The 27,093-nt window shown below is 45.8% G+C and overlaps 1 protein-coding gene across 1 annotated transcript in view; it reads right to left on the minus strand.

Annotated features, from left to right (window-relative positions):
- The window catches only part of LOC126248540 (uncharacterized), a 351,785-nt gene that overhangs the window by 85,866 nt on the left and 238,826 nt on the right, over positions 1-27,093 (minus strand). The window contains exons 15-17 of the mRNA XM_049949599.1: positions 17,138-17,288; positions 16,915-17,054; positions 4,373-4,536 (exon numbers count right to left, since the gene is read on the minus strand). Coding sequence (XP_049805556.1) covers positions 4,373-4,536; positions 16,915-17,054; positions 17,138-17,288 — 455 coding nt within the window. The remainder of the gene's footprint in view (positions 1-4,372; positions 4,537-16,914; positions 17,055-17,137; positions 17,289-27,093) is intronic.

Below are 27,093 nucleotides of genomic sequence, written 5' to 3' on the forward strand. Positions count from 1 at the left end.
ACAGATTCGTGTGAATTGGATGCAGATACTTATATTTATGATTCTTCTTCTATTTCATTGACAGTAACCTTGCTCAGCTAATCTTTGTGCCAGATTAATCATTATGCCATACAGAACATCAGATAATAAGTAAGGTTGGCTAACTCCTACAATATAGAATGTCTGGTTAGAAGTGAACCTCTCTCGCTGAAATAACAAAAATTGCTTGCTATAATTTTCCACAGGGGTGTCAGCTGTAAGTTCCTTATACATGATCACTGAAATCCAGATTCTTGAATCTCTTGTAATTACAGCTCAAATTCATAGAGCGGAAATAGATTCCTCCAGACAAAGTCAAACTTTCACCTGAATGACAATTCATTGAAAAATAAGCAAGCTGAACCAGTCTATGATCCATTACGCACAAGGTCTGTCCTCTAGTTGAAACAATACAGTAACTGTTTCAACAGGGGTGAGTGCCTGCCAAAGAGTATCGGTCAATGAAGGCATGTGTAAATGTAGTGGCGGAATTTATTTTAAGCATAATATGGCACAAAATTGTACATGCTGTCAGAGTCAAATTCTAGTTATATCTGTAATTTTGACTTTTTTTGTGGCCAAAGCAATGTTGTGAAAAAAAATTAAGAGGCATATTAGAAGGTAAGAGGCATATATTATTAACCAACCAGTCCTACACAAGTCCTACACTGGAAAGTATGTTAGAAAAGGAGAAGACAGGTCTTGTTGTAATTGTAATGAAGATTAGGAAGGGACTACCTTGGGCTTTGAAATCACCCAGTGTAGAAAGAGGGAACAGACATTCCAGAGGAATGGAAGCCTTTTAGCTAATTGCTGGAAAGAAAAGATATCAATGTGATGTACCAGAAACCAAGCAGAAATGATAATTCACAAAGAACAGAAGATGTAGACAAGAAGAAAACCAGCTTGTGTTATGGAATACAATGAAAAAAGGTCAGCATTGGTATATTTGATCAGAGGATGACATATGGAGCTTTTGAGCACACAGCAGTGGAATGGTGGTGAAAACTTGAATCTGATTGTTTCTTTATGTATCTGGTCAATGCACACTTTCTCCATTGGAAAAAAAAAAAAAAAAGAGGAGGAGGATCCGCCTCAGTCCAAATTCATCACGGAATTGTGTGTAGAATTGCCTGCATGTGAAGATGCTAACAGACAAGTTCTTGTAGGGGTCAATTGAGCAGGCTGTGCACAGGAACGCATTTCCTGGAAAAAATCCATCTTCACCAGACAAAACTAGAATACAGAGGATGTGCAAAACATGTTCACAGAAAGGACAGGAGCAAACAGGAAGTGCTGCAACAAAACATATTACATACTGGTGCAGCAAGTGTAGAACTGCCATGTGTTGATTATAATGGTAAATAAAAATTATTTTGACCTTGGTAAACTTTTAGATTTCTTGAAAAACCTCATATTCATTAGAAATATAATGAAAAGAACTAAACATTCAAAGAAGCTGAAAATATGTTATCCACGGGAAGAACTTTCTGGTTTTCATAACAGGTTAGTATCACAGTTATATGTTGGCTAGTCTTTTTTTTTTTAAAAAAAAAAAAAAGACCAGCATTCTAATAGACTGCAAGGTTTAAGTAGGCATGAGTCAAAGTGTTAAAATTTAAACCTCTCTGCAGTGTCTTATGGAGTGAGGAAGAAGAGGTGGTGATGTAAAGTTCCTGATTGCCAAACTTTGCATCAATGACCTGGATTAAATTCAAACCTCTCTGTAGTGTCTTATGAAGTGGGTCACATGACACTGTTGCTGGTGATGTCAGGAGGGGACACTTAAGCCCAGTGTCCCCCTTGTTGGTATTCAAGAGCAGGAGGCTATGTGCAAGTATCAGGTTTCACCTACTTCCTTCCCTTACCATACATGCCATACAACTTTACTTTCTTTTTAACAATTGTAAGGAAAGATATTGCAAAGATTACTGATTACATCAGTGTCATGGTTTAAGGATATTTGTGCAGCATTACTTGGGGCTGGTAATTCACTCGGAAGAAATTTTCAGCCAACTATCTAATGAATCTCTGCAAGAACAGAAAACCATGAAAGGTGAATAAGAATATGGAAGTATACAAGAAGCAAAGATGAACGAACAGTAGCATATGAAAATAAGAAACAAAACCCCACGTGGGAATTGCCAACTGCAGAAAAAGAATGGAGCTCTAAGAGGACACAGAAGCACCAGAGGGAGTGTGTGGAAGAATTAGTCAGAGAACATACAAGGAGACACCTTGGTGGAATTCTGAAGTTCACGAGGCAGTTTTGAAGAAGGAAAAGCTGTTTATAGGTTTCAATACAGGACTTAGCTCACCATCACATCATAATTTTCTGACTTTTGGTGACTTCTTTTTCTAGATATTTTATTAGCTTCATACAAAATTCAGTTGCAAATTATTCTTTGCTCTGCCTGTAATTCTAACTTCCTTCTCTTTACTACCTCTTTCACTTTCTACATCAGTTTCTATCTTTATTTTTTTCCATCTGCTAAAGAAAAAGTCTTTAATTTGAGAGGCTCAAATATTCATTTTCCAAATTTTAGTTTTTGTACTTCCATCAGTCATTTCTGAAGTGCAGCTGTTTTACCACCCATCAAAGAAGCTTCAGTTTCCACTAGAAACTAAGATAGTTTACTGAGATAATTCCACCTTTCACTAATACAGGGTGTACAAAAAGAATCATCCGATTTGGCACATCTTATATTTCTGAAACTAATGAACTTATACAATGAATTTTGTTTTTAGACAAACAGAAAGCTCAAAAAGTCCCCCCCCCCCCCCCACAAGTGTTCAACAATACGACCCTCTTGAGATGCACAGCATATGTCAATGCAGTATTCAAATTGTTTTCACACTGCAGCAAGTATGTCTTGAGTTACAGCTTCCACTGCTGCTGTTATGCGATGTCTCCGTTCAGTCATTGTTGTTGGTAATGGAGGCACATAAATACAGTCTTTTATAAACCCCCACAAGAAATAATCACATTTAGCCAGATCCAGTGGCCTTGGACGCCAGTAATGTAAGGCTGAATCATTTGGTCCAGTGCGACCGATCCATCGTTCAGCATTACTTTGATTTAAAAATTCCCACACTTCTAGATGCCAGTGTGATCATTCCCCATCCTGTTGGTAAATGAAGTCATTCGAATCAGCCTCCAACTGTGTGAAAAAAAGTTCTCAAGCATATCAAGATATGTGCTTCCTATAGCAGTGTTCTCAGGAAAGAAAAATGGACCATATGTGTTTCCCGTGAAATTTCACAACACACATTAAATTTTGGAGAGTCTCTCTCATGTTGTACAACTTCATATGGTTGTTCTGTACCCCATATTCTCACATTATGACGGTTCACCTTTCCATTTAAATTGAATGTTGTCTCATCACTAAACACTAAGCGTGGAAGAAAACCATCATCCACCACCATGCCATGAATGAAATTACAGAACTCTACACATTATTGTTTGTCACCTTCACAAAGAGCTTGCAGTAGATGAATTTTGTATGGTTTCACGTGTAAGTGTCAAAGCAATAAATGCCAGATGGACATCAGGGGCATGCTGAGCTGTTGAGCTGCATGGCGAATGGATTTCTGCAGACTCCTTGTGCAATTATGGCTGATGCGTTTGACATCTGTGTCAAGACATCCAGGGATGGCCCAGAGATTTGCCTTTACACAAATATTGTCCATTTCTCTGTGCTGCAGGAGGATCAACACCATACCTAGTATGAAAGTCACGTTGAACAGTTATTACTGACCCACACTGCACAAAATGCTTTCTGCTGTCCCGACACCATTTTTACTAGATATGAAGTGGGTGCACACAGCTGCTACCTAGTGGGAACCACGTAAAACTTAAAGCGTTTGCTCTTTCCAAAAGTACTTTGTTCACGCACATATCTCAAATAACATAATAGTTATGATTCTTCTTGATACACCCTGTATATAGTCTTAAGCTCAAGTTGTGTGTTGGTAATTTAACTTTTGGAAATATTACTGCATTAAATAAATGTCATTTGTTGAAGCATTTATTATTGAACACGAGAGTTATGTATAGTCAAATTACATAAACACCAGTAGATCCCATGGGAAATTCAGTCCTAAATTACAACACAGTTCTATATGGAAATACACCTCTACAAAATACATTAAAACATCAAGCCTGCTGTCATATTACAATTTATTCTTTTCCATAAAACAAACTACATGAGCTTTTTAAGGGAGATTCCGAAAAATGCTACTAAAACATTACACTATAGAATAAGCATAGAAGTACTTTAAAGTGCAAACAAGCACCACTAACATTATTTTTGTGGTAACATTTATTTCAAATTTAATGAAAATCAATACAAACCTTTTCATGAAAATTTGCTACCCTTGGGGAAGATGTGCAGATATTGTGTTTTTCACTACTGGTAAGCAGATTATCCCCTGGATCATTCTTGTTTTCATTTTTATTCAGTTCTCGTGTTTCACCATTACTAGGTGATGAGTCTAGTTTACAGTTCATTCCAATATCTGGAAAAAAAGGTTTTCTTAAATCTGATCCTAATAGTGTTAATACCAAGAACTATACCACAATACTGTCACTGTTCCATTTACAACTGTTGAATGAAAGAGAATTATTCCATTTTAAACTTATGCTCAAATAAATAACTATGCCATTTACTAATAGAGTTCATTAAAACATTACCATTATGTAAATCACAGAAAGTTGTTCAAAGCCACTGCTACTTGTCGCAAGGTTGATATCTTTCATTGCTATTAGTTCTGTCTGAATACTCTGTATCTACATTTGTACTCCACAATCCACCCTATGATATGTGTACGTAATAACGCTCACTCAAGAGGGGCGTGTAAGAAGCTGTACTGCCAGTACATCTCTTCTGTAGTGCTATATTGCTGCACCTCTGTCGGTTCGAGGTACTCTGCAATGTCCTTCAGACACGTATGCATGTTTGAAGAAACAGGCACTGCTGCAGATGTCAGCTATATGAAATACATTGTCACCATAGCTGGAGTTTCACCATATTCACAAATGTGAATATGATTCTTTTAGTTTCTCTCTCTCTATCATATTGGGTGGCTCTCCAATGAGTAAACAGGAAAATTTCTCTCATGTTTCATCAGATATTTGTAATTTCGTTTTTGCAACACACAGTTAGTGTCAGCCCAAACAATTGCTGCTCATCATGTCTTTCACATAACACCCAGTGTTGATGGACTGTGCCGATTTGTTTCCTACATCTACATCCACATTTATACTCCGCAAGCCACCCAACGGTGTGTGGCGGAGGGCACTTTATGGGCCACTGTCATTACCTCCCTTTCCTGTTCCACTTGCGTATGGTTCGCGGGAAGAACGACTGCCGGAAAGCCTCCATGCTCGCTCGAATCTCTCTAATTTTACATTCGTGATCTCCTCGGGAGGTATAAGTAGAGGGAAGCAATATATGTGATACCTCATCCAGAAACGCACCCTCTCGAAACCTGGACAGCAAGCTACACCATGATGCAGAGCGCCTCTCTTGCAGAGTCTGCCACTTGAGTTTGCTAAACATCTCCGTAACGCTATCACGCTTACCAAATAACCCTGTGACGAAATGTGCCGCTCGTCTTTGGATCTTCTCTACCTCCTCTGTCAACCCGACCTGGTACAGATCACACACTGATGAGCAATACTCAAGTATAAGTCAAACGTGTGTTTTGTAAGCCACCTCCTTTGTTGATGGACTACATTTTCCAAGGACTCTCCCAATGAATCTGAACCTGACACCCGCCTTACCAACAGTTAATTTTATATGATCATTCCACTTCAAATCTTTCCGTATGAATACTCCCAGATATTTTACAGAAGTAACTGCTACCAGTATTTGTTGCGCTATCATATAATCATAAAATAAAGGATCCTTCTTTCTATGTATTCGCAATACATTACATTTGTCTATGTTAAGGGTCAGTTACCACTCCTTGCACCAAGTGCCTATCCGTTGCAGATCTTCCTGCATTTCGCTGCAATTTTCTAATGCTGCAACTTCTCTGTATACTACAGCATCATCCACGAAAAGCTGCATGGAACTTCTGACACTAATCTACTAGGTCATTTTTATATATATTGTGAAAAGCAATGGTCCCATAACACTCCCCTGTGGCACACCAGAGGTTACTTTAACGTCTGTAGACGTCTCTCCACTGAGAACAACATGCTGTATTCTGTTTGCTAAAAACTCTTCAATCCGGCCACATAGCTGCTCTGATATTCCATAGGCTCTTACTTTGTTTATCAGGCGACAGTGCGGAACTGTATCGAACGCCTTCCGGAAGTCAAGGAAAATGGCATCTACCTGGGAGCCTGGATCTAATATTTTCTGCGTCTCATGAACAAATAAAGCGAGTTGGGTCTCACACAATTGCTGTTTCCGGAATCCATGTTGATTCCTACAGAGTAGATTCTGGGTTTCCAGAAATGACATGATGCGCAAGCAAAAAACCTGTTCTAAAATTCTACAACAGATCAATATCAGAGATATAGGCCTATAGTTTTGCGCATCTGATCGACGACCGTTCTTGAAAATTGGAACTACCTGTGCTCTTTTCCAATCATTTGGAACCTTCCGTTCCTCTAGAGACTTGCGGTACACGGCTGTTAGAAGGGCGGCAAGTTCTTTCACGTACTCTGTGTAGAATTGAATTGGTATCCAGTCAGGTCCAGTGCACTTTCCTCTGTTGAGTGATTTCACTTGCTTTTCTATTTCTTGGACACTTATTTCGATGTCAGCCACTTTTTCGTTCGTGCGAGGATTTAGAGAAGGAACTGCAGTGCGGTCTTCCTCTATGAAACAGCTTTGGAAAAAGGTGTTTAGTATTTCAGCTTTACGCATGTCATCCTCTGTTTCAATGCCATCATCATCTCAGAGTGTCTAGATATGCTGTTTTGAGCCACTTACTGATTTAACGTAAGACCAGAACTTCCTAGGATTTTCTGTCAAGTCGCTACATAGAATTTTACTTTCGAATTCACTGAACGCTTCACACATAGCCCTCCTTACGCTAACTTTGACACCGTTTAGCTTCTGTTTGTCTGAGAGGTTTTGGCTGCGTTTAAATTTGCAGTGAAGCTCTCTTTGCTTTCACAGTAGTTTCCTAACTTTGTTGTTGAACCACAGTGGGTTTTTCCCATCCCTCACAGTTTTACTCGGCATGTACCTGTCTAAAACGCATTTTATGATTTCCTTGAACTTTTTCCATAAACACTCAACATTGTCAGTGTCGGAACAGAAATTTTCGTTTTGATCTGTTAGGTAGTCTGAAATCTGCCTTCTATTACTCTTGCTTAACAGATAAACCTTCCTACCTTTTTTTATATTCCTATGTACTTCGATATTCAGGGATGCTGCAATGGCCTTACGATCACTGATTCCCTGTTCTGCGATTACAGAGTTGAAAAGTTCGGGTCTGTTTGTTATCAGTAGGTCCAAGATGTAATCTCCATGAGTCGGTTCTCTGTTTAATTGCTCAAGGTAATTTTCGGATAGTGCACTCAGTATGTCACTTGATGCTCTGTCCCTACCACCTGTCCTAAACATCTGAGTGTCCCAGTCTATATCTGGCAAATTGAAATCTCCACCTAAGACTATAACATGCTGAGGAAATTTATGTGAAATGTATTCCAGATTTTCTCTCAGATGTTCTGCCACTAATGCTGCCAAGTCGGGAGGTTGGTAAAAGGAGCCAATTATTAACCTAGCTTGGTTGTTGAGTATAACCTCCACTCATAATAATTCACAGGAACTATCCAATTCTATTTCACTACAAGATAAACTACTATAAACAGTGACAAACACGCCATCACCGGTTGCACGCAATCTATCCTTTCTAAACACAGTCTGTGCCTTTGTCACAATTTCAGCAGAATTTATCTCTGGCTTCAGCCAGCTTTCCATACCTATAACGATTTCAGCTTCGGTGCTTTCTATCAGTGCTTGAAGTTCCGGTACTTTACCGACGCAGCTTCGACAGTTTACATTTACAATACCGATTGCTGCTTGGTCCTCGCATGTCCTGACTTTGCCCCGCACCCTTTGAGGCTGTTGCCCTTTCTGTACTTGCCCAAGGCCATCTAACCTAAAAAAAAAACCACCCAGTCCACGCCACACAATCCCTGCTATCCGTGTAGCCGCCTGCTGTGTGTAGTGGACTCCTGACCTATCCAGCGGAACCCAAAAGCCCACCACCCTATGGCGCAAGTTGAGGAATCTGCAGCCCACACAGTCGCAGAACCGTCTCAGCCACTGATTCAGACCCTCCACTCGAATCTGTACCAAAGGTCCGCAGTCAGTCCTGTCGACGATGCTGCAGATGGTGAGCTCTGCTTTCATCCCACTAGCGAGACTGGCAGTCTTCACCAAATCAGATAGCTGCCGGAAGCCAGAGAGGATTTCCTCCAATCCATAGCGAAACACATCATTGGTGCCGACATGAGCGACCACCTGCAGATGGGTGCACCTTGTACCCTTCATGGCATCCGGAAGGATCCTTTCCACATCTGGAATGACAGTCCCCGGTATGCACACGGAGTGCACATTGGCTTTTTTCCCCTCCCTTGCAGCCCTGTTACAAACAGACTGATTTTTAAATTGGAATTTTATGTACCCATTAAGTGGAGCACTATCAGATTAGCCTAGTGCAATATTTGTTTCACCATTATGTATTAACAGGGATAGTAAAACACAAAGAATAATCAGTACTCCATTATAGTGACTGAACAGCACACTTCTGCACGGAAGTAGCAATCAGCGTAGACCAGAGCTGTGCTGCTGCTGGAGTACCCATTATTGCTCATATTTTACTGTCCCCATTAATACATATCAATAAAAAAATATTGTGCTGGACTAATTTGGGACTGCGCTGTCAAATAGGCACATAAAATCCCAATTTAAAAGTTATTTTGTTCATAACGGGAAATAAACCAACACTTTCTATCAACATTGGGGGTCATGTGAAAGATGTGATGAGTAGCATTTGTTCGGACTGACTCCATCTATATGTTGCAAAATCAAAATTGCAAATACATGCTGAAATAACAGAGAAAATGTGCCTGATGAGAGTTGACTTTAGGCATGTTTCTGCATCTGAACAATGATGTCTATTCAAATTTCGCACCAGTCGTATAAGAGTGGTGCTAGTACTGTCATTATCAGAATGCAAACCAGGTTTGCTTTAAATACATGCTGAGCATTAGTAACATTTGAGATTGCACATGATGAGGTGTTGTTAGTCAAGAATGACTTTAAGGTGACAAAGATGCAATTATTTCCACCTCACTGAGTTTGAATGAGGTCATGTAATGGGGCTATGAGAAGTTGGGTGCTCCTTCTGTGATACTGCAGAAAGACTTGGCAGGAAAGTAGCCACTGTGCATGATTGCTGGCAGTGGTGGTCACAAGACTGTATGGATGCAAGAAGACTGGACTCCGGATGGCCATGTGTCACTACTGAGAGAAAAGACCATTGTGTCCAGCATATGACTCTGGCACATTGTACTCCATCTGTAGCAGCAATTCGAGCAGCAGCTGCCACTACATTGACACAGAGAACTGTTACTAATCAGTCACTTCTGGGATAGCTACAAGCCGTGCACTCTGTAGCATGAATTCCACTGACCTCAAACCACTCACACTTGAGACTTCAGTGGTGTTAAGCAGGGTGAAGGTCTGTTGTGATTTCTGAAGAAAGCTGGTTTTGCCTCGGTGCCAGTGATGGCCGTGTGTTGGTTAGAAGGAATCCAGCTGAGGGCCTACAACCAATCTGTCTGTGTGCTGGACACAGTGGACCTACACATGGCATTAATGTCTGAGGAGTGATTCTGTATGATAGCAGGTGCACTCCGTGGTTATTCCATGCACTCTGATAACAAATTTGTATGTCAATCTGGTGATTGTATCTGTTGAGCTGCCATTCCTGTTTTCCAACAGGATAATCCTCACTTACATATCACTGTTGTAACCCAAAATGATCTACAAAGTGTCGGCATGTTGCATTGGCCTGCTTGATCACCAGATCTGTCTCCAATTGAGCACATATGGGACATCATCATACAACAACTGCAGCGTCATCCACAAACAGCATTAACCATTCCTGTATTGACTAATCAAGTGCAACAGGCATGGGATCCACTTCACAAAGTGACATCCAGCATCTGCACAACACAAGGTTTGCATGCTTGCATTCAACATTCTGGCAGTTACAAGAGTTATTAATGTACCAGAATTTCACATTTACAATGGATTATCTCATGCTTACATTAACCTGTGATCTTGCAATGTTAATTACATGAATATATTACGTAGAGAAATGTATTCCTAAAATTACATTACTCTACATTAATTAAAGATGATAATGTGTCAGAATGCTTCTATAACTGTTAATAGCTAGACGTTTTACATTAACAACAGGCTGATTTCGGCATTATCACCAGCTTCAGTCTATCAACAACCAGATACACTTTGTTAAAAGTTGTAACATTACAACTAGTAACACTTTTGTTTTACTGTGTGCTAGTACTTATTATGATATTGCATCTCAATGTTGCATAGATTGTTTCCAACTGCAGCCAAGTTTTTAAGTATTTATCTTAATCTCTATTAACTGCTGTTGTTCACAAATGTAAGTGAGGCCATTTATTGCTTGTATATACTGTTATGGTTTTGACAGCTATGACTGATGGCTAATTCAGTAATGCTGTGTGGTTACAATTTCTTTATTCATTTGTGTAAGTATCATAATTATCTATGGCATGGTATTATAATCTTTGTTATGTTTTTGTAGTGTGTGTATATATCTGTGTTTCTTATTTTGTTACAACTAACCCGAATCAATCTGTATGATTCTGATAACATTTTCTAGAAACATTTTATGTTTTAGGTCCATTAGTTCATTTAATATTTTATCAGGGTCTGTACGTGAGTGCATATAGATTTCAATTTCTTCATTTTAAGCCCCTTCAGTGTTATATGTAAGATTTTCATTGCATTTGTTATGTGATCAGCTTCATGATTTTCTGTTTTTAAATGGTTGTAGAATGCAATGAAAATGTTAGCTGTCAACACCACAACAGTAGTTAGGGGGTATTAAGATAAATATTTAAAAACTTGGTTGAAGTTAGAAACAATTTTATGCACCAGTAATATTATAAGACAGCGACAGTGCCACACTGCAATATGGAAGTAAGTACTAGCACATAGTAAAACAAAATGTTATTAATTATAATGTTACAGCTTTTAACAAAGTGTATTTGGTTGAAGATAGCCTGAAGATGGTGATAATGCTGAAATAAACCTATTGCTAATGTTAAACATTGAGCAGTTGGCAATTATAGCAGCATTCTGGTACATTATTATCTTTAATTTATGTCATTACAAGACATCTACCATGCTGTGGGCCCAAGAGAAAATGAAACACATCTACATTGATTATTTTTTGGTGTTGTGATTTTTAACTATTCATTCAAATTAATACAGGAAGTCAGCTTGTGATGTTAGGGAACATTGTATTAGTGGTACTGATAAGCTGTTGTGATGGTGTAGTTGAGTGAAAATGTTTACTGACATTCAAATATTCACAATTTGCACGTTTGGGCACATGTGGATCCGCGAGGTACTTGACCTCATGCTCATCAACAGCGATGTGGAGTTAATGTGTGAGCTGGAATTCTAAGTGATATGACAATGCAGTGCCTCTGGTGGGATGCAGTATGACGCAATGTTCCTTGGGACACACATTCATGTCTGAAGGAACATTGTATCATACTTCTTCACAGAACAAGCACCACAATTTTACATTTATCAGTCAATACCAGGCCTACAACCTACAAATAAAATGTCTCCCCTGTACGAGAATAACATTAATGGGACATATGAGACACAGGTATGACACATGGACAATGACATATGGAAGTTTGGGTTTGGCCACAAGTTGCGCTCGGATAGCCGAAGCAGTTAAGGTGACAGCTTGCATAATGCAGGAAATCTGGGTTTGAGTCCCGGTCTGACACAAATTTTCATTGTCATTATTCCATTATAAAGCTGGAGGTGGTTCATATTTGCGACTGCGAATACACTTCGTAAGTGATAAGTTGATTGATTGGATCATACTTTCTTTCATTCTGTCTCAATAGAGAAAGATATCACGTCTTCATGGAATGTGTTGCCAGAACTGCTGGACAATGTATCTCTGAATATTAGACAAATGATGTACTCCCAGCATGATAGGGTGCCAGCCCATTGCAGCATTGCTGTGAGGAATCATCTGAGAGCCACATTTGGGAATTGACTGATTGGTCTAGGTGGCCCTGTGGCCTGGCCACTCCCATCACCTGCCCTCATGTGCCTGGCTTTCTTCCTCAGGGGACATAACAAGCAGCTGGTGTATGAAACCATTGTGGAAACAGAAGAAGACCTTGTCACTAGAATTGCCATTGCTGCTGGTACCATTGCAGACATGCCAGGAATTTTTGAAGGGACACAACAGTCAATGGTCCAACAATGTACTGTGCACATACAGGCCAATGGTCACACATTTAAGCAGTTCTTGTAAATGGCAGTGCTGTAATTAGCATGCTAAACTGCCTTCTGTGTAAATTGTCCCTGGCATAAGAAACTGCTGCCAGGGACCATACGTACCATAATTAAATAAATTTGTTTTGATATTATCTACCCCCCTGTATTAATTTGAACTCCTGAAGTTCCCAGAATTTTCAGAGTGATCCACTCCACGATGTGCTACTTCTTCCCTTTTTTTTTGCCCTATTTGACACAGTTTCTTTGACTACACAATCCCATAACAAATCACAAAGCTCTTCTTCTTCATCCTCAACCCCTTCCATCTCTCTTGTTAATCTGCAGTGCTGGCATTATAACTGCAACACCAGGAAGGAGTGAAAATGACAAAACTGTATATACTGAGCTTATACAGTGCAGCAGAAAGAATTTCTAGGTGATTTTGCAGCATACAGAGTGTGAAATTTAGTACACAGAGCTGCCATCTCTAGCAGCAACAATGGCTCTAACCCTGCTGGGAATTGACTGTCATTCCATGCAGCCTCAACTCTTTGTCAAAGTTCATCGATCCTAGTGCCTCACGAGAAGTGGCACTGCAGTCTCTCGGCAATCTGTGACAGTGATGCTTTCAAAGGAAGAGAGATCTTGAGAATGTGCTGATAAATGCAGCAGTAGAACACACTCTGTATTGAGTTAGGTCAGGATACACGGATAACATGCATTTTTGTATTACATCGTTGAAAGATAATGTCAAGGAGACCTTGAAGACAGGGTCCAGCCACGGGCTTTTACACATCATTAAACCTTGAGAGAGCGCGCCTACATATAAAGTGTGACAACCATAAATAATGTTGTCTTGAACCATTCCATTATTGTTTTACAATTGTGAGCCCACAGCTATTCCTTCATTATTTCTTCAGCTAAAACAGTGATAAGTTGAACTGCCGTATGTCCAATAGAGCAGCAGTAACATAAAATAAAGTTATGATCCATACAAGAAAATTACTCAGATTCTAAGCTAGCAGCACAATTCCTCAATGAAGCACAGACTATTAGCAATTGAATAAGCAGTCAGCCAGGGTCTGAGGCAAGTCTGTTTAATGCTTCGAGAGGGTAATTACTATGGGACAACACTTCTACATGGTAACAAAGTCATATCATGAAAGTTTATTTTACTATTGCTTAATTAAACAATGATTTAGCTCACAAATGTTTACTTCAGTAACATAACGACAACTATTCTTTACACGTGTACAAAATACGTTATGTGCCCACTCGTGTTATGGGAATTGACGTGTCTGCTTGAGGGTCAATGAAAAGCCTTCTATCCATATCACCCACTATGTAAACCAGGATTATCATGTTGTGTATCCAGTTGCATCCCATACAACCAGTTACTGGGTCTGCATGGAAACAACGAATGCAATATGGCAGAGTTCATCTCCTGAGAGACTCCACACACGGGTAAAGTCCATCATGATGATATACATAGAAACAAGACACATCTGAAAAGACAACAAAGTGTGACTCCTGTGTCCAGTGTTGTCTTTGAGAGCACCACTGTCAGTATGCCTCTCTCTGCTAGGGCATCGAGGGAAACGGCAACAACGATCGCCACGCTGAGAGCCTGTGATTCCCCCAATGTCATTGCACTGAAACATTTTGATAGTTTTCTTGCTGCAAAGAAGTATATTTCCCGACTCAAGGCACCCAATGTGACTGTATGATCCTAGACAGCAGAGTGAACAATATCTCTGTGCTCTCAGATTTTAGTCATGTGGGGCCACAGAAATCTAGCATAGCACTGAGTATGGCCCTCCTGAAGCCACTGATTTTATATTTGCACAATGGTCATGGGATACTAATGAATACAAGTGGCAATAAACTGCAGTTCTCAAAGGCCATGATCCCGCCACTGTCAAATTCTGACTCAAGGCATAAAAAACTGACGTTCAAATGTGATACCTGAATGAGAAACCCACTGAGTAATCTTTTCTTACATACGGGGTGTACATGGCTTTACACCTATCTTCTTCATGTGCTTGCACTGAAATGCTAATCATTTGCCTATGCAAACATATACTACACGTCATGATACTTTGATGTTTGTTACATGAAACTTTCATGCTGTTGCAACTTTAATGACCAACAGTGTATATGGAAGAAAAAATGATGGGGAGAGACAGCCACTCATGGCACACAGCAAGTGCTGATCCAAGATGCAGTACCAGCACAATATGGACCTACAGAGGTAGGTGTGTGAGAGTGAGTGAGTGTGTGTGTGTGTGTGTGTGTGTGTGTGTGTGTGTGTGTGTGTGTGTTTTATGCTGAGCCCTGATTATAATGTCACAGTACTGACTAATGGACAAATGATGTCAACATACACTGACTGACAAAAAAAGTAAAGCATCCAGAAAGGGAAGCTGAAAATGAATGTGGTGTAATTTCAGGGATTACAAACTTGAGTGAAATTTACAAAGAACTTGGCAGTAAGAACAAGCTCACTTATTAATATGACACTGCACCCCACCTGCCATGGGCGCATTCAGTGACTCATTTGGGAAGGGTGTAGTAAAGCCACTGTATCCTTTCCTGAGGCAAGCTGGCCCATAGCTGTTGTAACTTCGTCTTCGATATCCCGGATACTAGCACTGGGAAGGAGTTGGCATCTGTGCTGGTCTCACACGTGTTCTATTGGGGACAGATCAGGGAATCTTGCTGACCACTGTAGTAACTCAAACTCACTCGGGCAGTTCATAGAGGCACGTGCCACGTGTGGATGAGCATTATCCTGTTGAAAAATGACACACTACTGCCACATGAAAGCTAACACATGAAGACGTAGTACGTCTGTCACATACTGTTGTGCCATCAGAGCTCCCTCAGTTCCTACCAGCTTTGACCTGAAGCTATACCTGACGGCTTCCCATACAATGATTAGATTAGATTGACTTTCATCCCAATTCATCCGCAGTGAGGTGGTCCTCCAGGATGTAGAACACATCAGAAAAACAATAATCCATAACTAATATTTACAACTAAAACAAATAATCCAATGTATCTTCCACAGGTCCCAAGTGGAATGATTGTCTTTCTCCCTCAACCCCACACAAAAAAAGGAGTAACACCACTGTGCCTCTTCAAAATGTTGGAAGACTGGGACCTACTCACAGACTGCTGCCTTACTCGCCAACATTGGTCATCTGGGTACTACAGAATTGAGGTTCATTGTTGAACACAATGAGGCATCATTTGTCAGCAGTCCAGACTTCCTGGTCACAGCACCACTTCAAGCACAGCCGTCTGTGTTGCGGTGTTCACAGCAGCCTATGTGTAGGATGGTAATTTCCTAGTTCAGCTGTTGTTACCCTCTGACTAATGGTGTAGAATGACACAGAATGCAGCAGGGAATCCATTACTTGTTCCCAGGTAGCAGGCACAGACATGAAGGAGTTGCGATGTGCTCAGTGCACAATATGGCAATCTTCCCTTGTGTTCAGACATGTCTGACCTAAATTCTGATGGTAAGTACAGCTACCCTCATGTTCTACTGTAGTCCAACAATGGGTCATGTCACATCCAAATGCCCCAAAAACCTGGATATCATAAATCCACCCAGCCAGACAAACCCACAATGAGGCCAACTTCAAGCTCTGTCAGGTGCTAATAATGGTGTCTCCCATGAGTAAGTGGTATCTCTGTGTCCTTCACAGTGATTACTCAACATCCTACACTGTTCATGCCCCTTCTATATCAGGCCTGGTAACAACACTAACGTACTCTGGTGGCCATTCAACCTGTAAGAAGGAAAAACAACTGTAATCTGCTGATGGTGTTTATGCGTACAAAGTTACATTGACAACTGACCGTGTCTTCTGGACACTTCACCTTTTTCCTTTTCTTTCTTTTTTTTTCCAGACAGTGTAGATGTTACAAAAAAGGCATAAACCACCAATCAGTCAATGTAATACCAGACAAGTAATCAAATTGCACAGTTTCAGGAAATTACTCTTTTTACGTAACATTCGCATGTTGGAGAATTGTCACTAAATATACTTAAGTACCGTAATCACACGCACGGACAGGTGTAAGTCAATGCCAGATAAATCAAATGCACACAGAGGGGACAGACTGATGTTAGTGGATTTTACCATCACTTGTTAGTACAACAAGTTATTTACATTACAAGCCACCTTATAGAAAGCAAAGCAGTTGTTAGTTTTCAAAGCAAAACTTTAGCTCATAATTTAAATAAATCCCAGTTGACTGTTTCTATTGTTTGTATGTAACATATATTCTATACTACACAATAAATATTTGTGGAGCAAAAATATTTTACCTGAGTAATATTGAAGGCTTTGGCTTGTTGGCAGAACTTGCTGCTGTCTGTGCTGTTCTTCAAGAGTTGAATTCTTTTGAGAAATACTTCCATCAGAGTGCTGGGCTGAATGACTGAGGATATCATCACTACTGTAAAAACTGTTACAAAACAAAAAGTGATTAGCACATTTTTGTAATTATCAACCAGATAAATTGTTTTCATGTATTCCTGTGTGTTTTACCTGGTTCTAGTATTACTGTGCAAAGCCTGATTATATCCACCTCCTTGACTCATAACTGGCTGGGAAACATTGTGTGGTTTACTAACAATTACAGTTGGAGGATCCATTGCCTTTGTCTGTGACATGTGATGCAATGGCATATTGCTAGTTTCTGAAACATAAAAGAAAAATAAGACTGCACAATTACATTTTAATATTTAATGGTGCCTGAATTTATCAAAATTACTTCTTCAGACAACAGATTATCGCATCATGTGTATCTCTGCAAAATCCAGGAAAGCCTCTTAACTATCTTTGCCTATTATCTACTACAGTTATTTCCACATGAGTTAACAAGTGATCACAATTTTTGATTATAGTGACCTACCCATCAAACTGTAGTTGAGAAGTGGAGTGCCTTACTTACTCCCACAAGTGTAAAAAAGCTGGTAAATATAATAAATGACAGTAAAAATGCTGCCAATATTATCCAATAGTATTTCTTTACCTTATAAGTAAGGTTACTAAGGAGACATAATTTTATGGTTTAAAATTCGGTCTTCATTCATTGAAGAACTCTATTGCTGCATAAACATGGTGAAACTGCAATTCACATAATAGTGTGCTATCTTTCTAGATCTTTTTACTGCCACCTTCCTACTACTTAGCAGATGACTGGTTTGATGGATAGAGTTCCTGTGGTTCTTTCTTCGTGGGCTAACAATGCAAAAATCACACATCTTTTGCAATTAGAAATTCTTTAATTCAACTGGTTTCTTCCCATTTCTCCAGGTCAGTACATCTCCTCCCTCTTGTGGCTCTTGAACAGTTTATTTGCTATTTCAAGCTGAAATTTATTGCAGAAATCCTGGCCCATATTCTCCTGCCTTATATTCTTTCCTCTCGCAATCTCGCACAATTTTTTTCAATTTTTAGCATTCATCTTCATTTACAAACCAAGTCACCCATTCAATGCCCCCCCCCCCCCCAAAAAATCCCCCTTGCACATACATTTTACATGTGACGTCACCACATATACCTCCACTACTGTTGTTGGCACTGGTTTTCTGTTTATTCTCATGAAAATAATCCTGTCCCTGAACTGTCTGAACTGTTCAATCCTTGGCAGCCCCTCCCAGATATCTGAATGGGGGACTAATTTGGAGTCTTTTGCTAATGGAGAGATCATCATGACTCTTTTTCAGTTATAAAGCATGCCTTGTAGATACACGCTATACAGGGTGGTTTCGGATGAGATTATCTCAAAAACTATACATTGGGTAAACATAGTGGGTAAGACAAGTTTGTAAGCTCAAAGGGAGGCATCAAATGATACTACACATGACCTCCAGCCCACACCCCCTTGGGTGGGGTGGGGGGACAACTTTTAAATCTTACATGGAAACAACGATTTTTTATTGCAGATTTGGATCCTCAATAAAAAAGTAATCAAGTTTTGTCTGAAGCATTTTTCTGAACCATTGACAGATGGCACTCAAATCGAGAAAGATGCAGCAAATCAATAAAAAATGTGCACCAATTCTTTCACCTAATTAAGCTGTTTTTGTATAAAATGTACTGTATCCTACTTTTAGCGTTACCCAGGAACGACGACGTGGACGTAGTAGAACGATGTTCCCATGGGGTGCTTCATTCGTGAGAGTCCCCTTGCCTCTCACAATCTGAGGTGCTTAATTAATGAAATTAGCCACGAAGAAATTGTTCAAAATTATCCCCATTTGCTTCAATGCATAAAGTCAATCGTCTGCAAAAGTTGTCCACTGTTTTAAGCAGCACATCCCGCGGTATGGCTGCACACACTCTTCGAATGTGTTGCTCCATGTCGTTTCGGGTTGTGGGCTGTCTTTCATAAACAATACTTTTTAAATAACCCCACACGAAAAAAATCAGGAGATGTTAGGTCTGGTGAACGTGGAGGCCACTGAATTGGTCCGCCGCGTCCTATCCACCAACCAGGGTACTGTAAATTTAAAACATTCCACACATTTTTAGCATAATGGGGAGTTGCTCCCTCCTGTTGGAACCACATTCGTTGTCTAGTTTCTACATCAACATCTTCCATTAGCTCCAACAAATCATAGCAGAGAAGTTGTAAATAAGATTCCGCAGTAACATTTTGGTCAAACAAATACGGTCCTATCAAGTAACCGTTTAAAATTCCACACCAGACCGTTAACAACCATTTGTGTTGATTGTCAACAGGTCTGTGCCAGCGTGGATTGACAGGGGACCAATAATGAGAATAGTCACGATTTAATTCAGCATTGTTTTTGAATGTGGCTTCATCGGTGAACATAATATATCTAAAAAAAATCATTGTCACCTCTTATCATTTCCAAGGCCCCTTGGCAGAAATGTACGCACATTTGCATATCTTTTTGGCATTAAGGCCTGTGTCAGTGTGATATGATACACATGATATTTATGTGCCTTCAAAATCCTCAGAACAGTTGATTTCGGTATTCCAGTTTGTCTCTGAATCATACGACTACTAATTTCGGGATCCAGCTGAACACAGGCGAGAACGGTAAGGATGCAAGCATCATTTTCATTGTATTCGCGATGACGAGGTGGACGGTGCATGTATTCATTTCGAGCTTGTTGAGTGCAATGTTTTGACTTGGATGTCATCTGTTTGGGAAACGATCCACATACAATTGCGCAGCTACAGCGTAATTGTTATGCCATTCACCTAAAATTAACATCATATCAACAATCTCTGTAGGAGGATAGTGAGACATGTTTCGCTAAAGAATAATTTACTTTCGTCAGTTGATGTTTATGGTTCAGAATCTGAAAGTGAAGTGACATCCAATCGCATTGCTCCGACCTTTATACTGAGCCATAGTTCACAGTTTGGCCACGGTAGCACCACAGTCGGGTGAGTAATGCTACTGTGAAGAGTTCCCTAACGAGATTTTAATACCATTCCATCTCCCTCCATCAAAAACTGTGGCGGGCAAGATACATTTTGTAAGGGGGGGGGGGGGGGGGAAGCTTATTTTGGCGTAATGAAAGAATTGGTGAACATTTTTTATCGATTTGATGCGTCCTTCTTGGATCATTCTACACAAATCAGAGTTCTTACCCTATTTTAATGTTTCTCGGTTTCAGCACCATCTGTCAATGGTTTAAAAAAATGTTTCAGACAAAACTTGATTACTTTTTTATGGAGAATCCGAATCTGCAATAAAAGATGGGGGTTTCCATTTAAGATTTAAATGCTGCCCCCTGCCCCACCCAAGGGGGCAGGGGCTGGGGTTCACGTGTAGTATCATTTGATGTTCCCGAACTTGTCTTACCCACTACTTTTACACGATGCATAGTTTTTGAGATAATCGCATCCGAAACTTCAGATGGACCACCCTGTATATCTAAAGGTTTCCACTGCCTTTCGCAACATCTGGCATGTGTCGTCGTCAATCTTTCAGTCTCTAGGTGAGTTTCTCCATCTTAAGAGCAAGAGGATGCCCTGAACTTCTGTGTGTTCTCTGCCCTCTCTAGCAAAACCATTGTCAGGAAAAGGGCGACTCCTTATACTGAAAGTCTCTAGCCATCACAGCTGATGATTTCTTACCCAAAATTTAAGCAGTCGCTGGGATCAAATCTGGAATCCAGTACCTCTTTATTAGCAGTCAAAGACACTACTTAGTCTGTATGGGTACGTACACTACTCTTACTTTTTTATAATATTTTCACAAAGAAAATCTTGAGTCTAGCTGGTTATTATCATCAATGTCCACAATTTCATTTACAGCTTGGAACTCCTCTATCCACTGCACCAGTTTGCTTCTTGCTTTCACATAACTACAATTCCTGATTGCCATTTTACCACAAAATTTAACAGACAATTTTATAATTCTGTCACTTTCTGTACATAAAAATCTAAGAATACAACTGGATCAATTCAGGGAAGTCATGGGAGAATTAAATCTAAATATCTAGACGAGAGAAATCACAAAAAGTACTGACCATAAAAAAGCTAAAAAGAAACTACAGAAAAATATCTGGGTACAGATAAATCATTGTTTGAGCCAAAATGATGACTAGGCCTGCCCTTTTATGATGTTTCTAATAGTCCCACTGTCCTGGCCAATGCAAATTAAGGATCAGAGCCTGAAATGTTGGGGCAACCTGGGGCACAACTGCTCAGTATCATTACACAAAGATGGAAAATGTCACTAGGCTCACATATGCACATTAACCAGACATCTGACTAAGAAGCATGGCACCATACTACTATGTAGCCCCAGGAGTCAACAAGTACTTAATTAATAGGATAGGAGTGAGGAAGTCTTGGAGAAAGGTAGCAAATTCCACTAGTGTGACCCAAAGGGCAATTTCTTGACTGTGGGCTGCTAAGGTGTGACAAGAACAAGGTCATATACAAGTCAGAAAGACAATCACTACAGCGAAATTCTAGCTCACTACAATGGACAGCGTAAAGCAGCAAATTTGCAAACAACACAACACAGTATACTGACCCAAACTGTCCACTCTGATTTTTATGTAGTGGCCCCTAGGCACCTGACATACAACACTACAAAAGGGAAGATATTTACTGCCCTTTCACTCAGTTGTACATGACTGCTATTGGTGATTGTTTCCATTTTTAGGGACATCATCATACACACTGGTGGAGTTTAGTTGATGGTGAATGTTTTCCCCGACTTGAAGCCTATTGGGCTTTACTGTAATTTATTTTGAACACAAATTTCACATAGACCAGCACCTCCAACAACTGTTCTTGAGCTGGTGGCTGCACTTCTATAGGAGTGATAAAATGTCTTCATTGTAAACTCATGAAAAATCTCAAAGACTTACATATTACAAATAGTAGCACATAACTTTTTTATAGTTACTGTACATGACAGTTTGTCCTACTGTCTCCCATGACACATTAACAGTATGTAGTATTTTGTCTGATCTACACTCCTGGAAATGGAAAAAAGAACACACTGACACCGGTGTGTCAGACCCACCATACTTGCACCGGACACTGCGAGAGGGCTGTACAAGCAATGATCACACGCACGGCACAGCGGACACACCAGGAACCGCGGTGTTGGCCGTCGAATGGCGCTAGCTGCGCAGCATTTGTGCACCGCCGCCGTCAGTGTCAGCCAGTTTGCCGTGGCATACGGAGCTCCATCGCATTCTTTAACACTGGTAGCATGCCGCGACAGCGTGGACGTGAACCGTATGTGCAGTTGACGGACTTTGAGCGAAGGCGTATAGTGGGCATGCGGGAGGCCGTGTGGACGTACCGCCGAATTGCTCAACACGTGGGGCGTGAGGTCTCCACAGTACATCGATGTTGTCGCCAGTGGTCGGCGGAAGGTGCACGTGCCCGTCGACCTGGGACCGGACCGCAGCGACGCACGGATGCACGCCAAGACCGTAGGATCCTACGCAGTGCCGTAGGGGACCGCACCGCCACTTCCCAGCAAATTAGGGACACTGTTGCTCCTGGGGTATCGGCGAGGACCATTCGCAACCGTCTCCATGAAGCTGGGCTACGGTCCCACACACCGTTAGGCCGTCTTCCGCTCACGACCCAACATCGTGCAGCCCGCCTCCAGTGGTGTCGCGACAGGCGTGAATGGAGGGACGAATGGAGACGTGTCGTCTTCAGCGATGAGAGTCGCTTCTGCCTTGGTGCCAATGATGGTCGTATGCGTGTTTGGCGCCGTGCAGGTGAGCGCCACAATCAGGACTGCATACGACCGAGGCACACAGGGCCAACACCCGGCATCATGGTGTGGGGAGCGATCTCCTACACTGGCCGTACACCACTGGTGATCGTCGAGGGGACACTGAATAGTGCATGGTACATCCAAACCGTCATCAAACCCATCGTTCTACCATTCCTAGACCGGCAAGGGAACTTGCTGTTCCAACAGGACAATGCACGTCCGCATGTATCCCGTGCCACCCAACGTGCTCTAGAAGGTGTAAGTCAACTACCCTGGCCAGCAAGATCTTCGGATCTGTCCCCCATTGAGCATGTTTGGGACTGGATGAAGCGTCGTCTCACGCGGTCTGCACGTCCAGCACGAACGCTGGTCCAACTGAGGCGCCAGGTGGAAATGGCATGGCAAGCCGTTCCACAGGACTACATCCAGCATCTCTACGATCGTCTCCATGGGAGAATAGCAGCCTGCATTGCTGCGAAAGGTGGATATACACTGTACTAGTGCCGACATTGTGCATGCTCTGTTGCCTGTGTCTATGTGCCTGTGGTTCTGTCAGTGTGATCATGTGATGTATCTGACCCCAGGAATGTGTCAATAAAGTTTCCCCTTCCTGGGACAATGAATTCACGGTGTTCTTATTTCAATTTCCAGGAGTGTAATAATACTTTTGACCAACACATGTAACAGAAATCAAAATAACTTATCTTCCTTCAGCTAAGCAATGGTAAACTACAGTATTCTTAGAAGCCCTGTGCAATTGCAATACAGTTCATTTACACGAATGTATCGAACAAAAACATGGTATTAAAAGGCTTCATGTTCTTTAATGTATTTCCTATATATCAACCAATGGAAACTCCAGGTTGGAATACTAACAATATTAGGAAAAGAATAGATTGTTACTCACTATAAAGATGACCCACTGAGTTGCAAACAGGCACAACAAAGTGTTTTACACATTATAGCTTTCGGCCAAAGCCTTCTTCAACAAAGAAAACATACACGCATGCACACCACATGCACACATGACCACTACCATGGCACCTTTGACCAGAATGCAATAGCAGTCTAGAGTGGGGCAGAGGAGGACGGATAGGATGGTACAGGCGGAGGGAGAGACGAGCACTGTCTGGCTGACTGAGCAAGGACTAGAGACTGCCAGGCACAGCATCGGGACGTGGGGCTGGGGGAGGAGAGGGGGGGCGGAGGGCGAGCGGCGCGCGGGGGTGGGGGGCGGAGGGCGAGCGGCGCGCGGGTGTGGGGGGCGAGGACGAGCGGCGCGCGGGTGTGGGGGGCGAGGACGAGCGGCGCGCGGGTGTGGGGGGCGGGGACGAGCGGCGGGGGCGGGGACGAGCGGCGGGGGCGGGGGCGGGGACGAGCGGCGGGGGCGGGGGCGGGGACGAGCGGCGGGGACGAGCGGCGGGGGCGGGGACGAGCGGCGGGGGCGGGGGCGGGGACGAGCGGCGGGGGCGGGGACGAGCGGCGGGGGCGGGGGCGGGGGCGGGGGCGGGGACGAGCGGCGGGGGCGGGGACGAGCGGCGGGGGCGGGGACGAGCGGCGGGGGCGGGGACGAGCGGCCGGGGTGGGGACGAGCGGCCGGGGAGGGGGGGACTTGCGGCGGGGGGGTACGGTCGACGGGGGGGAGGAGGGCGGGCGGGCGGCGGGGGGGAGGAGGGAGGGCGGGCGGGCGGCGGGGGGGAGGAGGGCGGGCGGGCGGCGGGGGGGAGGAGGGCGGGCGGGCGGCGGGGTGGTGGGAGGCCGGGCGGCGGGGTGGTGGGAGGCCGGGCGGCGGGGTGGTGGGAGGCCGGGCGGCGGGGAGGCCGGGCGGCGCGGAGGACGGGCGGCGGGGAGGCCGGGCGGCGCGGAGGACGGGCGGGGGGGGTGAGGACGGGCGGCGGGGCGGGGAGGACGGGCGGCGGGGCGGGGAGGACGGGCGGCGGGGCGGGGAGGACGGGCGGCCGGGGGGGGGAGGACGGGCGGCCGGGGGGGGAGGACGGGCGGCCGGGGGGGAGGACGGGCGGGCGGGCGGGGGGAGGACGGGCGGTCGGGGGGGAGGACGGGCGGGCGGGGGGGGGGAGGACGGGCGGGCGGGGGGGGGAGGACGGGCGGGCGGGGGGGGGGAGGACGGGCGGGCGGGGGGGGGGAGGACGGGCTGGCGGGGGGGGGGAGGACGGGCGGGCGGGGGGGGGGAGGACGGGCGGGCGGGGGGGGGAGGACGGGCGGGCGGGGGGGGGAGGACGGGCGGGCGGGGGGGGGAGGACGGGCGGGCGGGGGGGGGAGGACGGGCGGCGGCGGGGGGGAGGACGGGCGGCGGCGGGGGGGAGGACGGCCGGCGGCGGGGGGGGAGGACGGGCGGGCGGGGGGGGGGAGGACGGCCGGCGGCGGGAGGGGAGGACGGCCGGCGGCGGGGGGGGAGGACGGCCGGCGGCGGGGGGGGGAGGACGGCCGGCGGCGGGGGGGGAGGACGGCCGGCGGCGGGGGGGGAGGACGGCCGGCGGCGGGGGGGGAGGACGGCCGGCGGCGGGGGGGGAGGACGGCCGGCGGCGGGGGGGGAGGACGGCCGGCGGCGGGGGGGGTGGAGGGAGCGGCGGCGGGGGGTGGAGGGAGCGGCGGCGGGGGGTGGAGGGAGCGGCGGCGGGGGGTGGAGGGAGCGGCGGCGGGGGGTGGAGGGAGCGGCGGCGGGGGGTGGAGGGAGCGGCGGCGGGGGGTGGAGGGAGCGGCGGCGGGGGATGGAGGGAGCGGCGGCGGGGGGTGGAGGGAGCGGCGGCGGGGGGTGGAGGGAGCGGCGGCGGGGGGTGGAGGGAGCGGCGGCGGGGGGTGGAGGGAGCGGCGGCGGGGGGTGGAGGGAGCGGCGGCGGGGGGTGGAGGGAGCGGCGGCGGGGGGTGGAGGGAGCGGCGGCGGGGGGTGGAGGGAGCGGCGGCGGGGGGTGGAGGGAGCGGCGGCGGGGGGTGGAGGGAGCGGCGGCGGGGGTGGAGGGAGCGGCGGCGGGGGTGGAGGGAGCGGCGGCTAGGGGGGGGGAAGCGGCGGCTAGGGGGGGGGGAAGCGGCGGCGAGGGGGGGGGGGGAAGCAGCGGCGAGGGGGGGGGGGAAGCAGCGGCGAGGGGGGGGGGGGAAGCAGCGGCTAGGGGGGGGGGAAGCAGCGGCGAGGGGGGGGGGAAGCAGCGGCGAGGGGGGGGGGAAGCAGCGGCTAGGGGGGGGGAAGCAGCGGCGAGGGGGGGTGGGAGCAGCGGCTAGGGGGGGTGGGAGCAGCGGCTAGGGGGGGTGGAAGCAGCGGCTAGGGGGGGTGGAAGCAGCGGCTAGGGGGGGGTGGAAGCAGCGGCTAGGGGGGGGTGGAAGCAGCGGCTAGGGGGGGTGGAAGCAGCGGCTAGGGGGTGTGGAAGCAGCGGCTAGGGGGGGTGGAAGCAGCGGCTAGGGGGGGTGGAAGCAGCGGCTAGGGGGGGTGGAAGCAGCGGCTAGGGGGGGTGGAAGCAGCGGCTAGGGGGGGTGGAAGCAGCGGCTAGGGGGGGTGGAAGCAGCGGCTAGGGGGGGTGGAAGCAGCGGCTAGGGGGGTGGAAGCAGCGGCTAGGGGTGGCGGGGGAGGAGCAGCGGCTAGGGTGGCGGGGGAGGAGCAGCGGCTAGGGGTGGCGGGGGAGGAGCAGCGGCTAGGGGTGGCGGGGGAGGAGCAGCGGCTAGGGGTGGCGGGGGAGGAGCAGCGGCTAGGGGTGGCGGGGGAGGAGCAGCGGCTAGGGGTGGCGGGGGAGGAGCAGCGGCTAGGGGTGGCGGGGGAGGAGCAGCGGCTAGGGGTGGCGGGGGAGGAGCAGCGGCTAGGGGTGGCGGGGGAGGAGCAGCGGCTAGGGGTGGCGGGGGAGGAGCAGCGGCTAGGGGTGGCGGGGGAGGAGCAGCGGCTAGGGGTGGCGGGGGAGGAGCAGCGGCTAGGGGTGGCGGGGGAGGAGCAGCGGCTAGGGGTGGCGGGGGAGGAGCAGCGGCTAGGGGTGGCGGGGGTGGAGCAGCGGCTAGGGGTGGCGGGGGAGGAGCAGCGGCTAGGGGTGGCGGGGGAGGAGCAGCGGCTAGGGGTGGCGGGGGAGGAGCAGCGGCTAGGGGTGGCGGGGGAGGAGCAGCGGCTAGGGGGCGGGGGAGGAGCAGCGGCTAGGGGTGGCGGGGGAGGAGCAGCGGCTAGGGGTGGCGGGGGAGGAGCAGCGGCTAGGGGTGGCGGGGGAGGAGCAGCGGCTAGGGGTGGCGGGGGAGGAGCAGCGGCTAGGGGTGGCGGGGGAGGAGCAGCGG

Source organism: Schistocerca nitens, chromosome 3, assembly GCF_023898315.1.
Source record: "Schistocerca nitens isolate TAMUIC-IGC-003100 chromosome 3, iqSchNite1.1, whole genome shotgun sequence".
In the NCBI taxonomy this organism is placed as follows: domain Eukaryota; kingdom Metazoa; phylum Arthropoda; class Insecta; order Orthoptera; family Acrididae; genus Schistocerca; species Schistocerca nitens.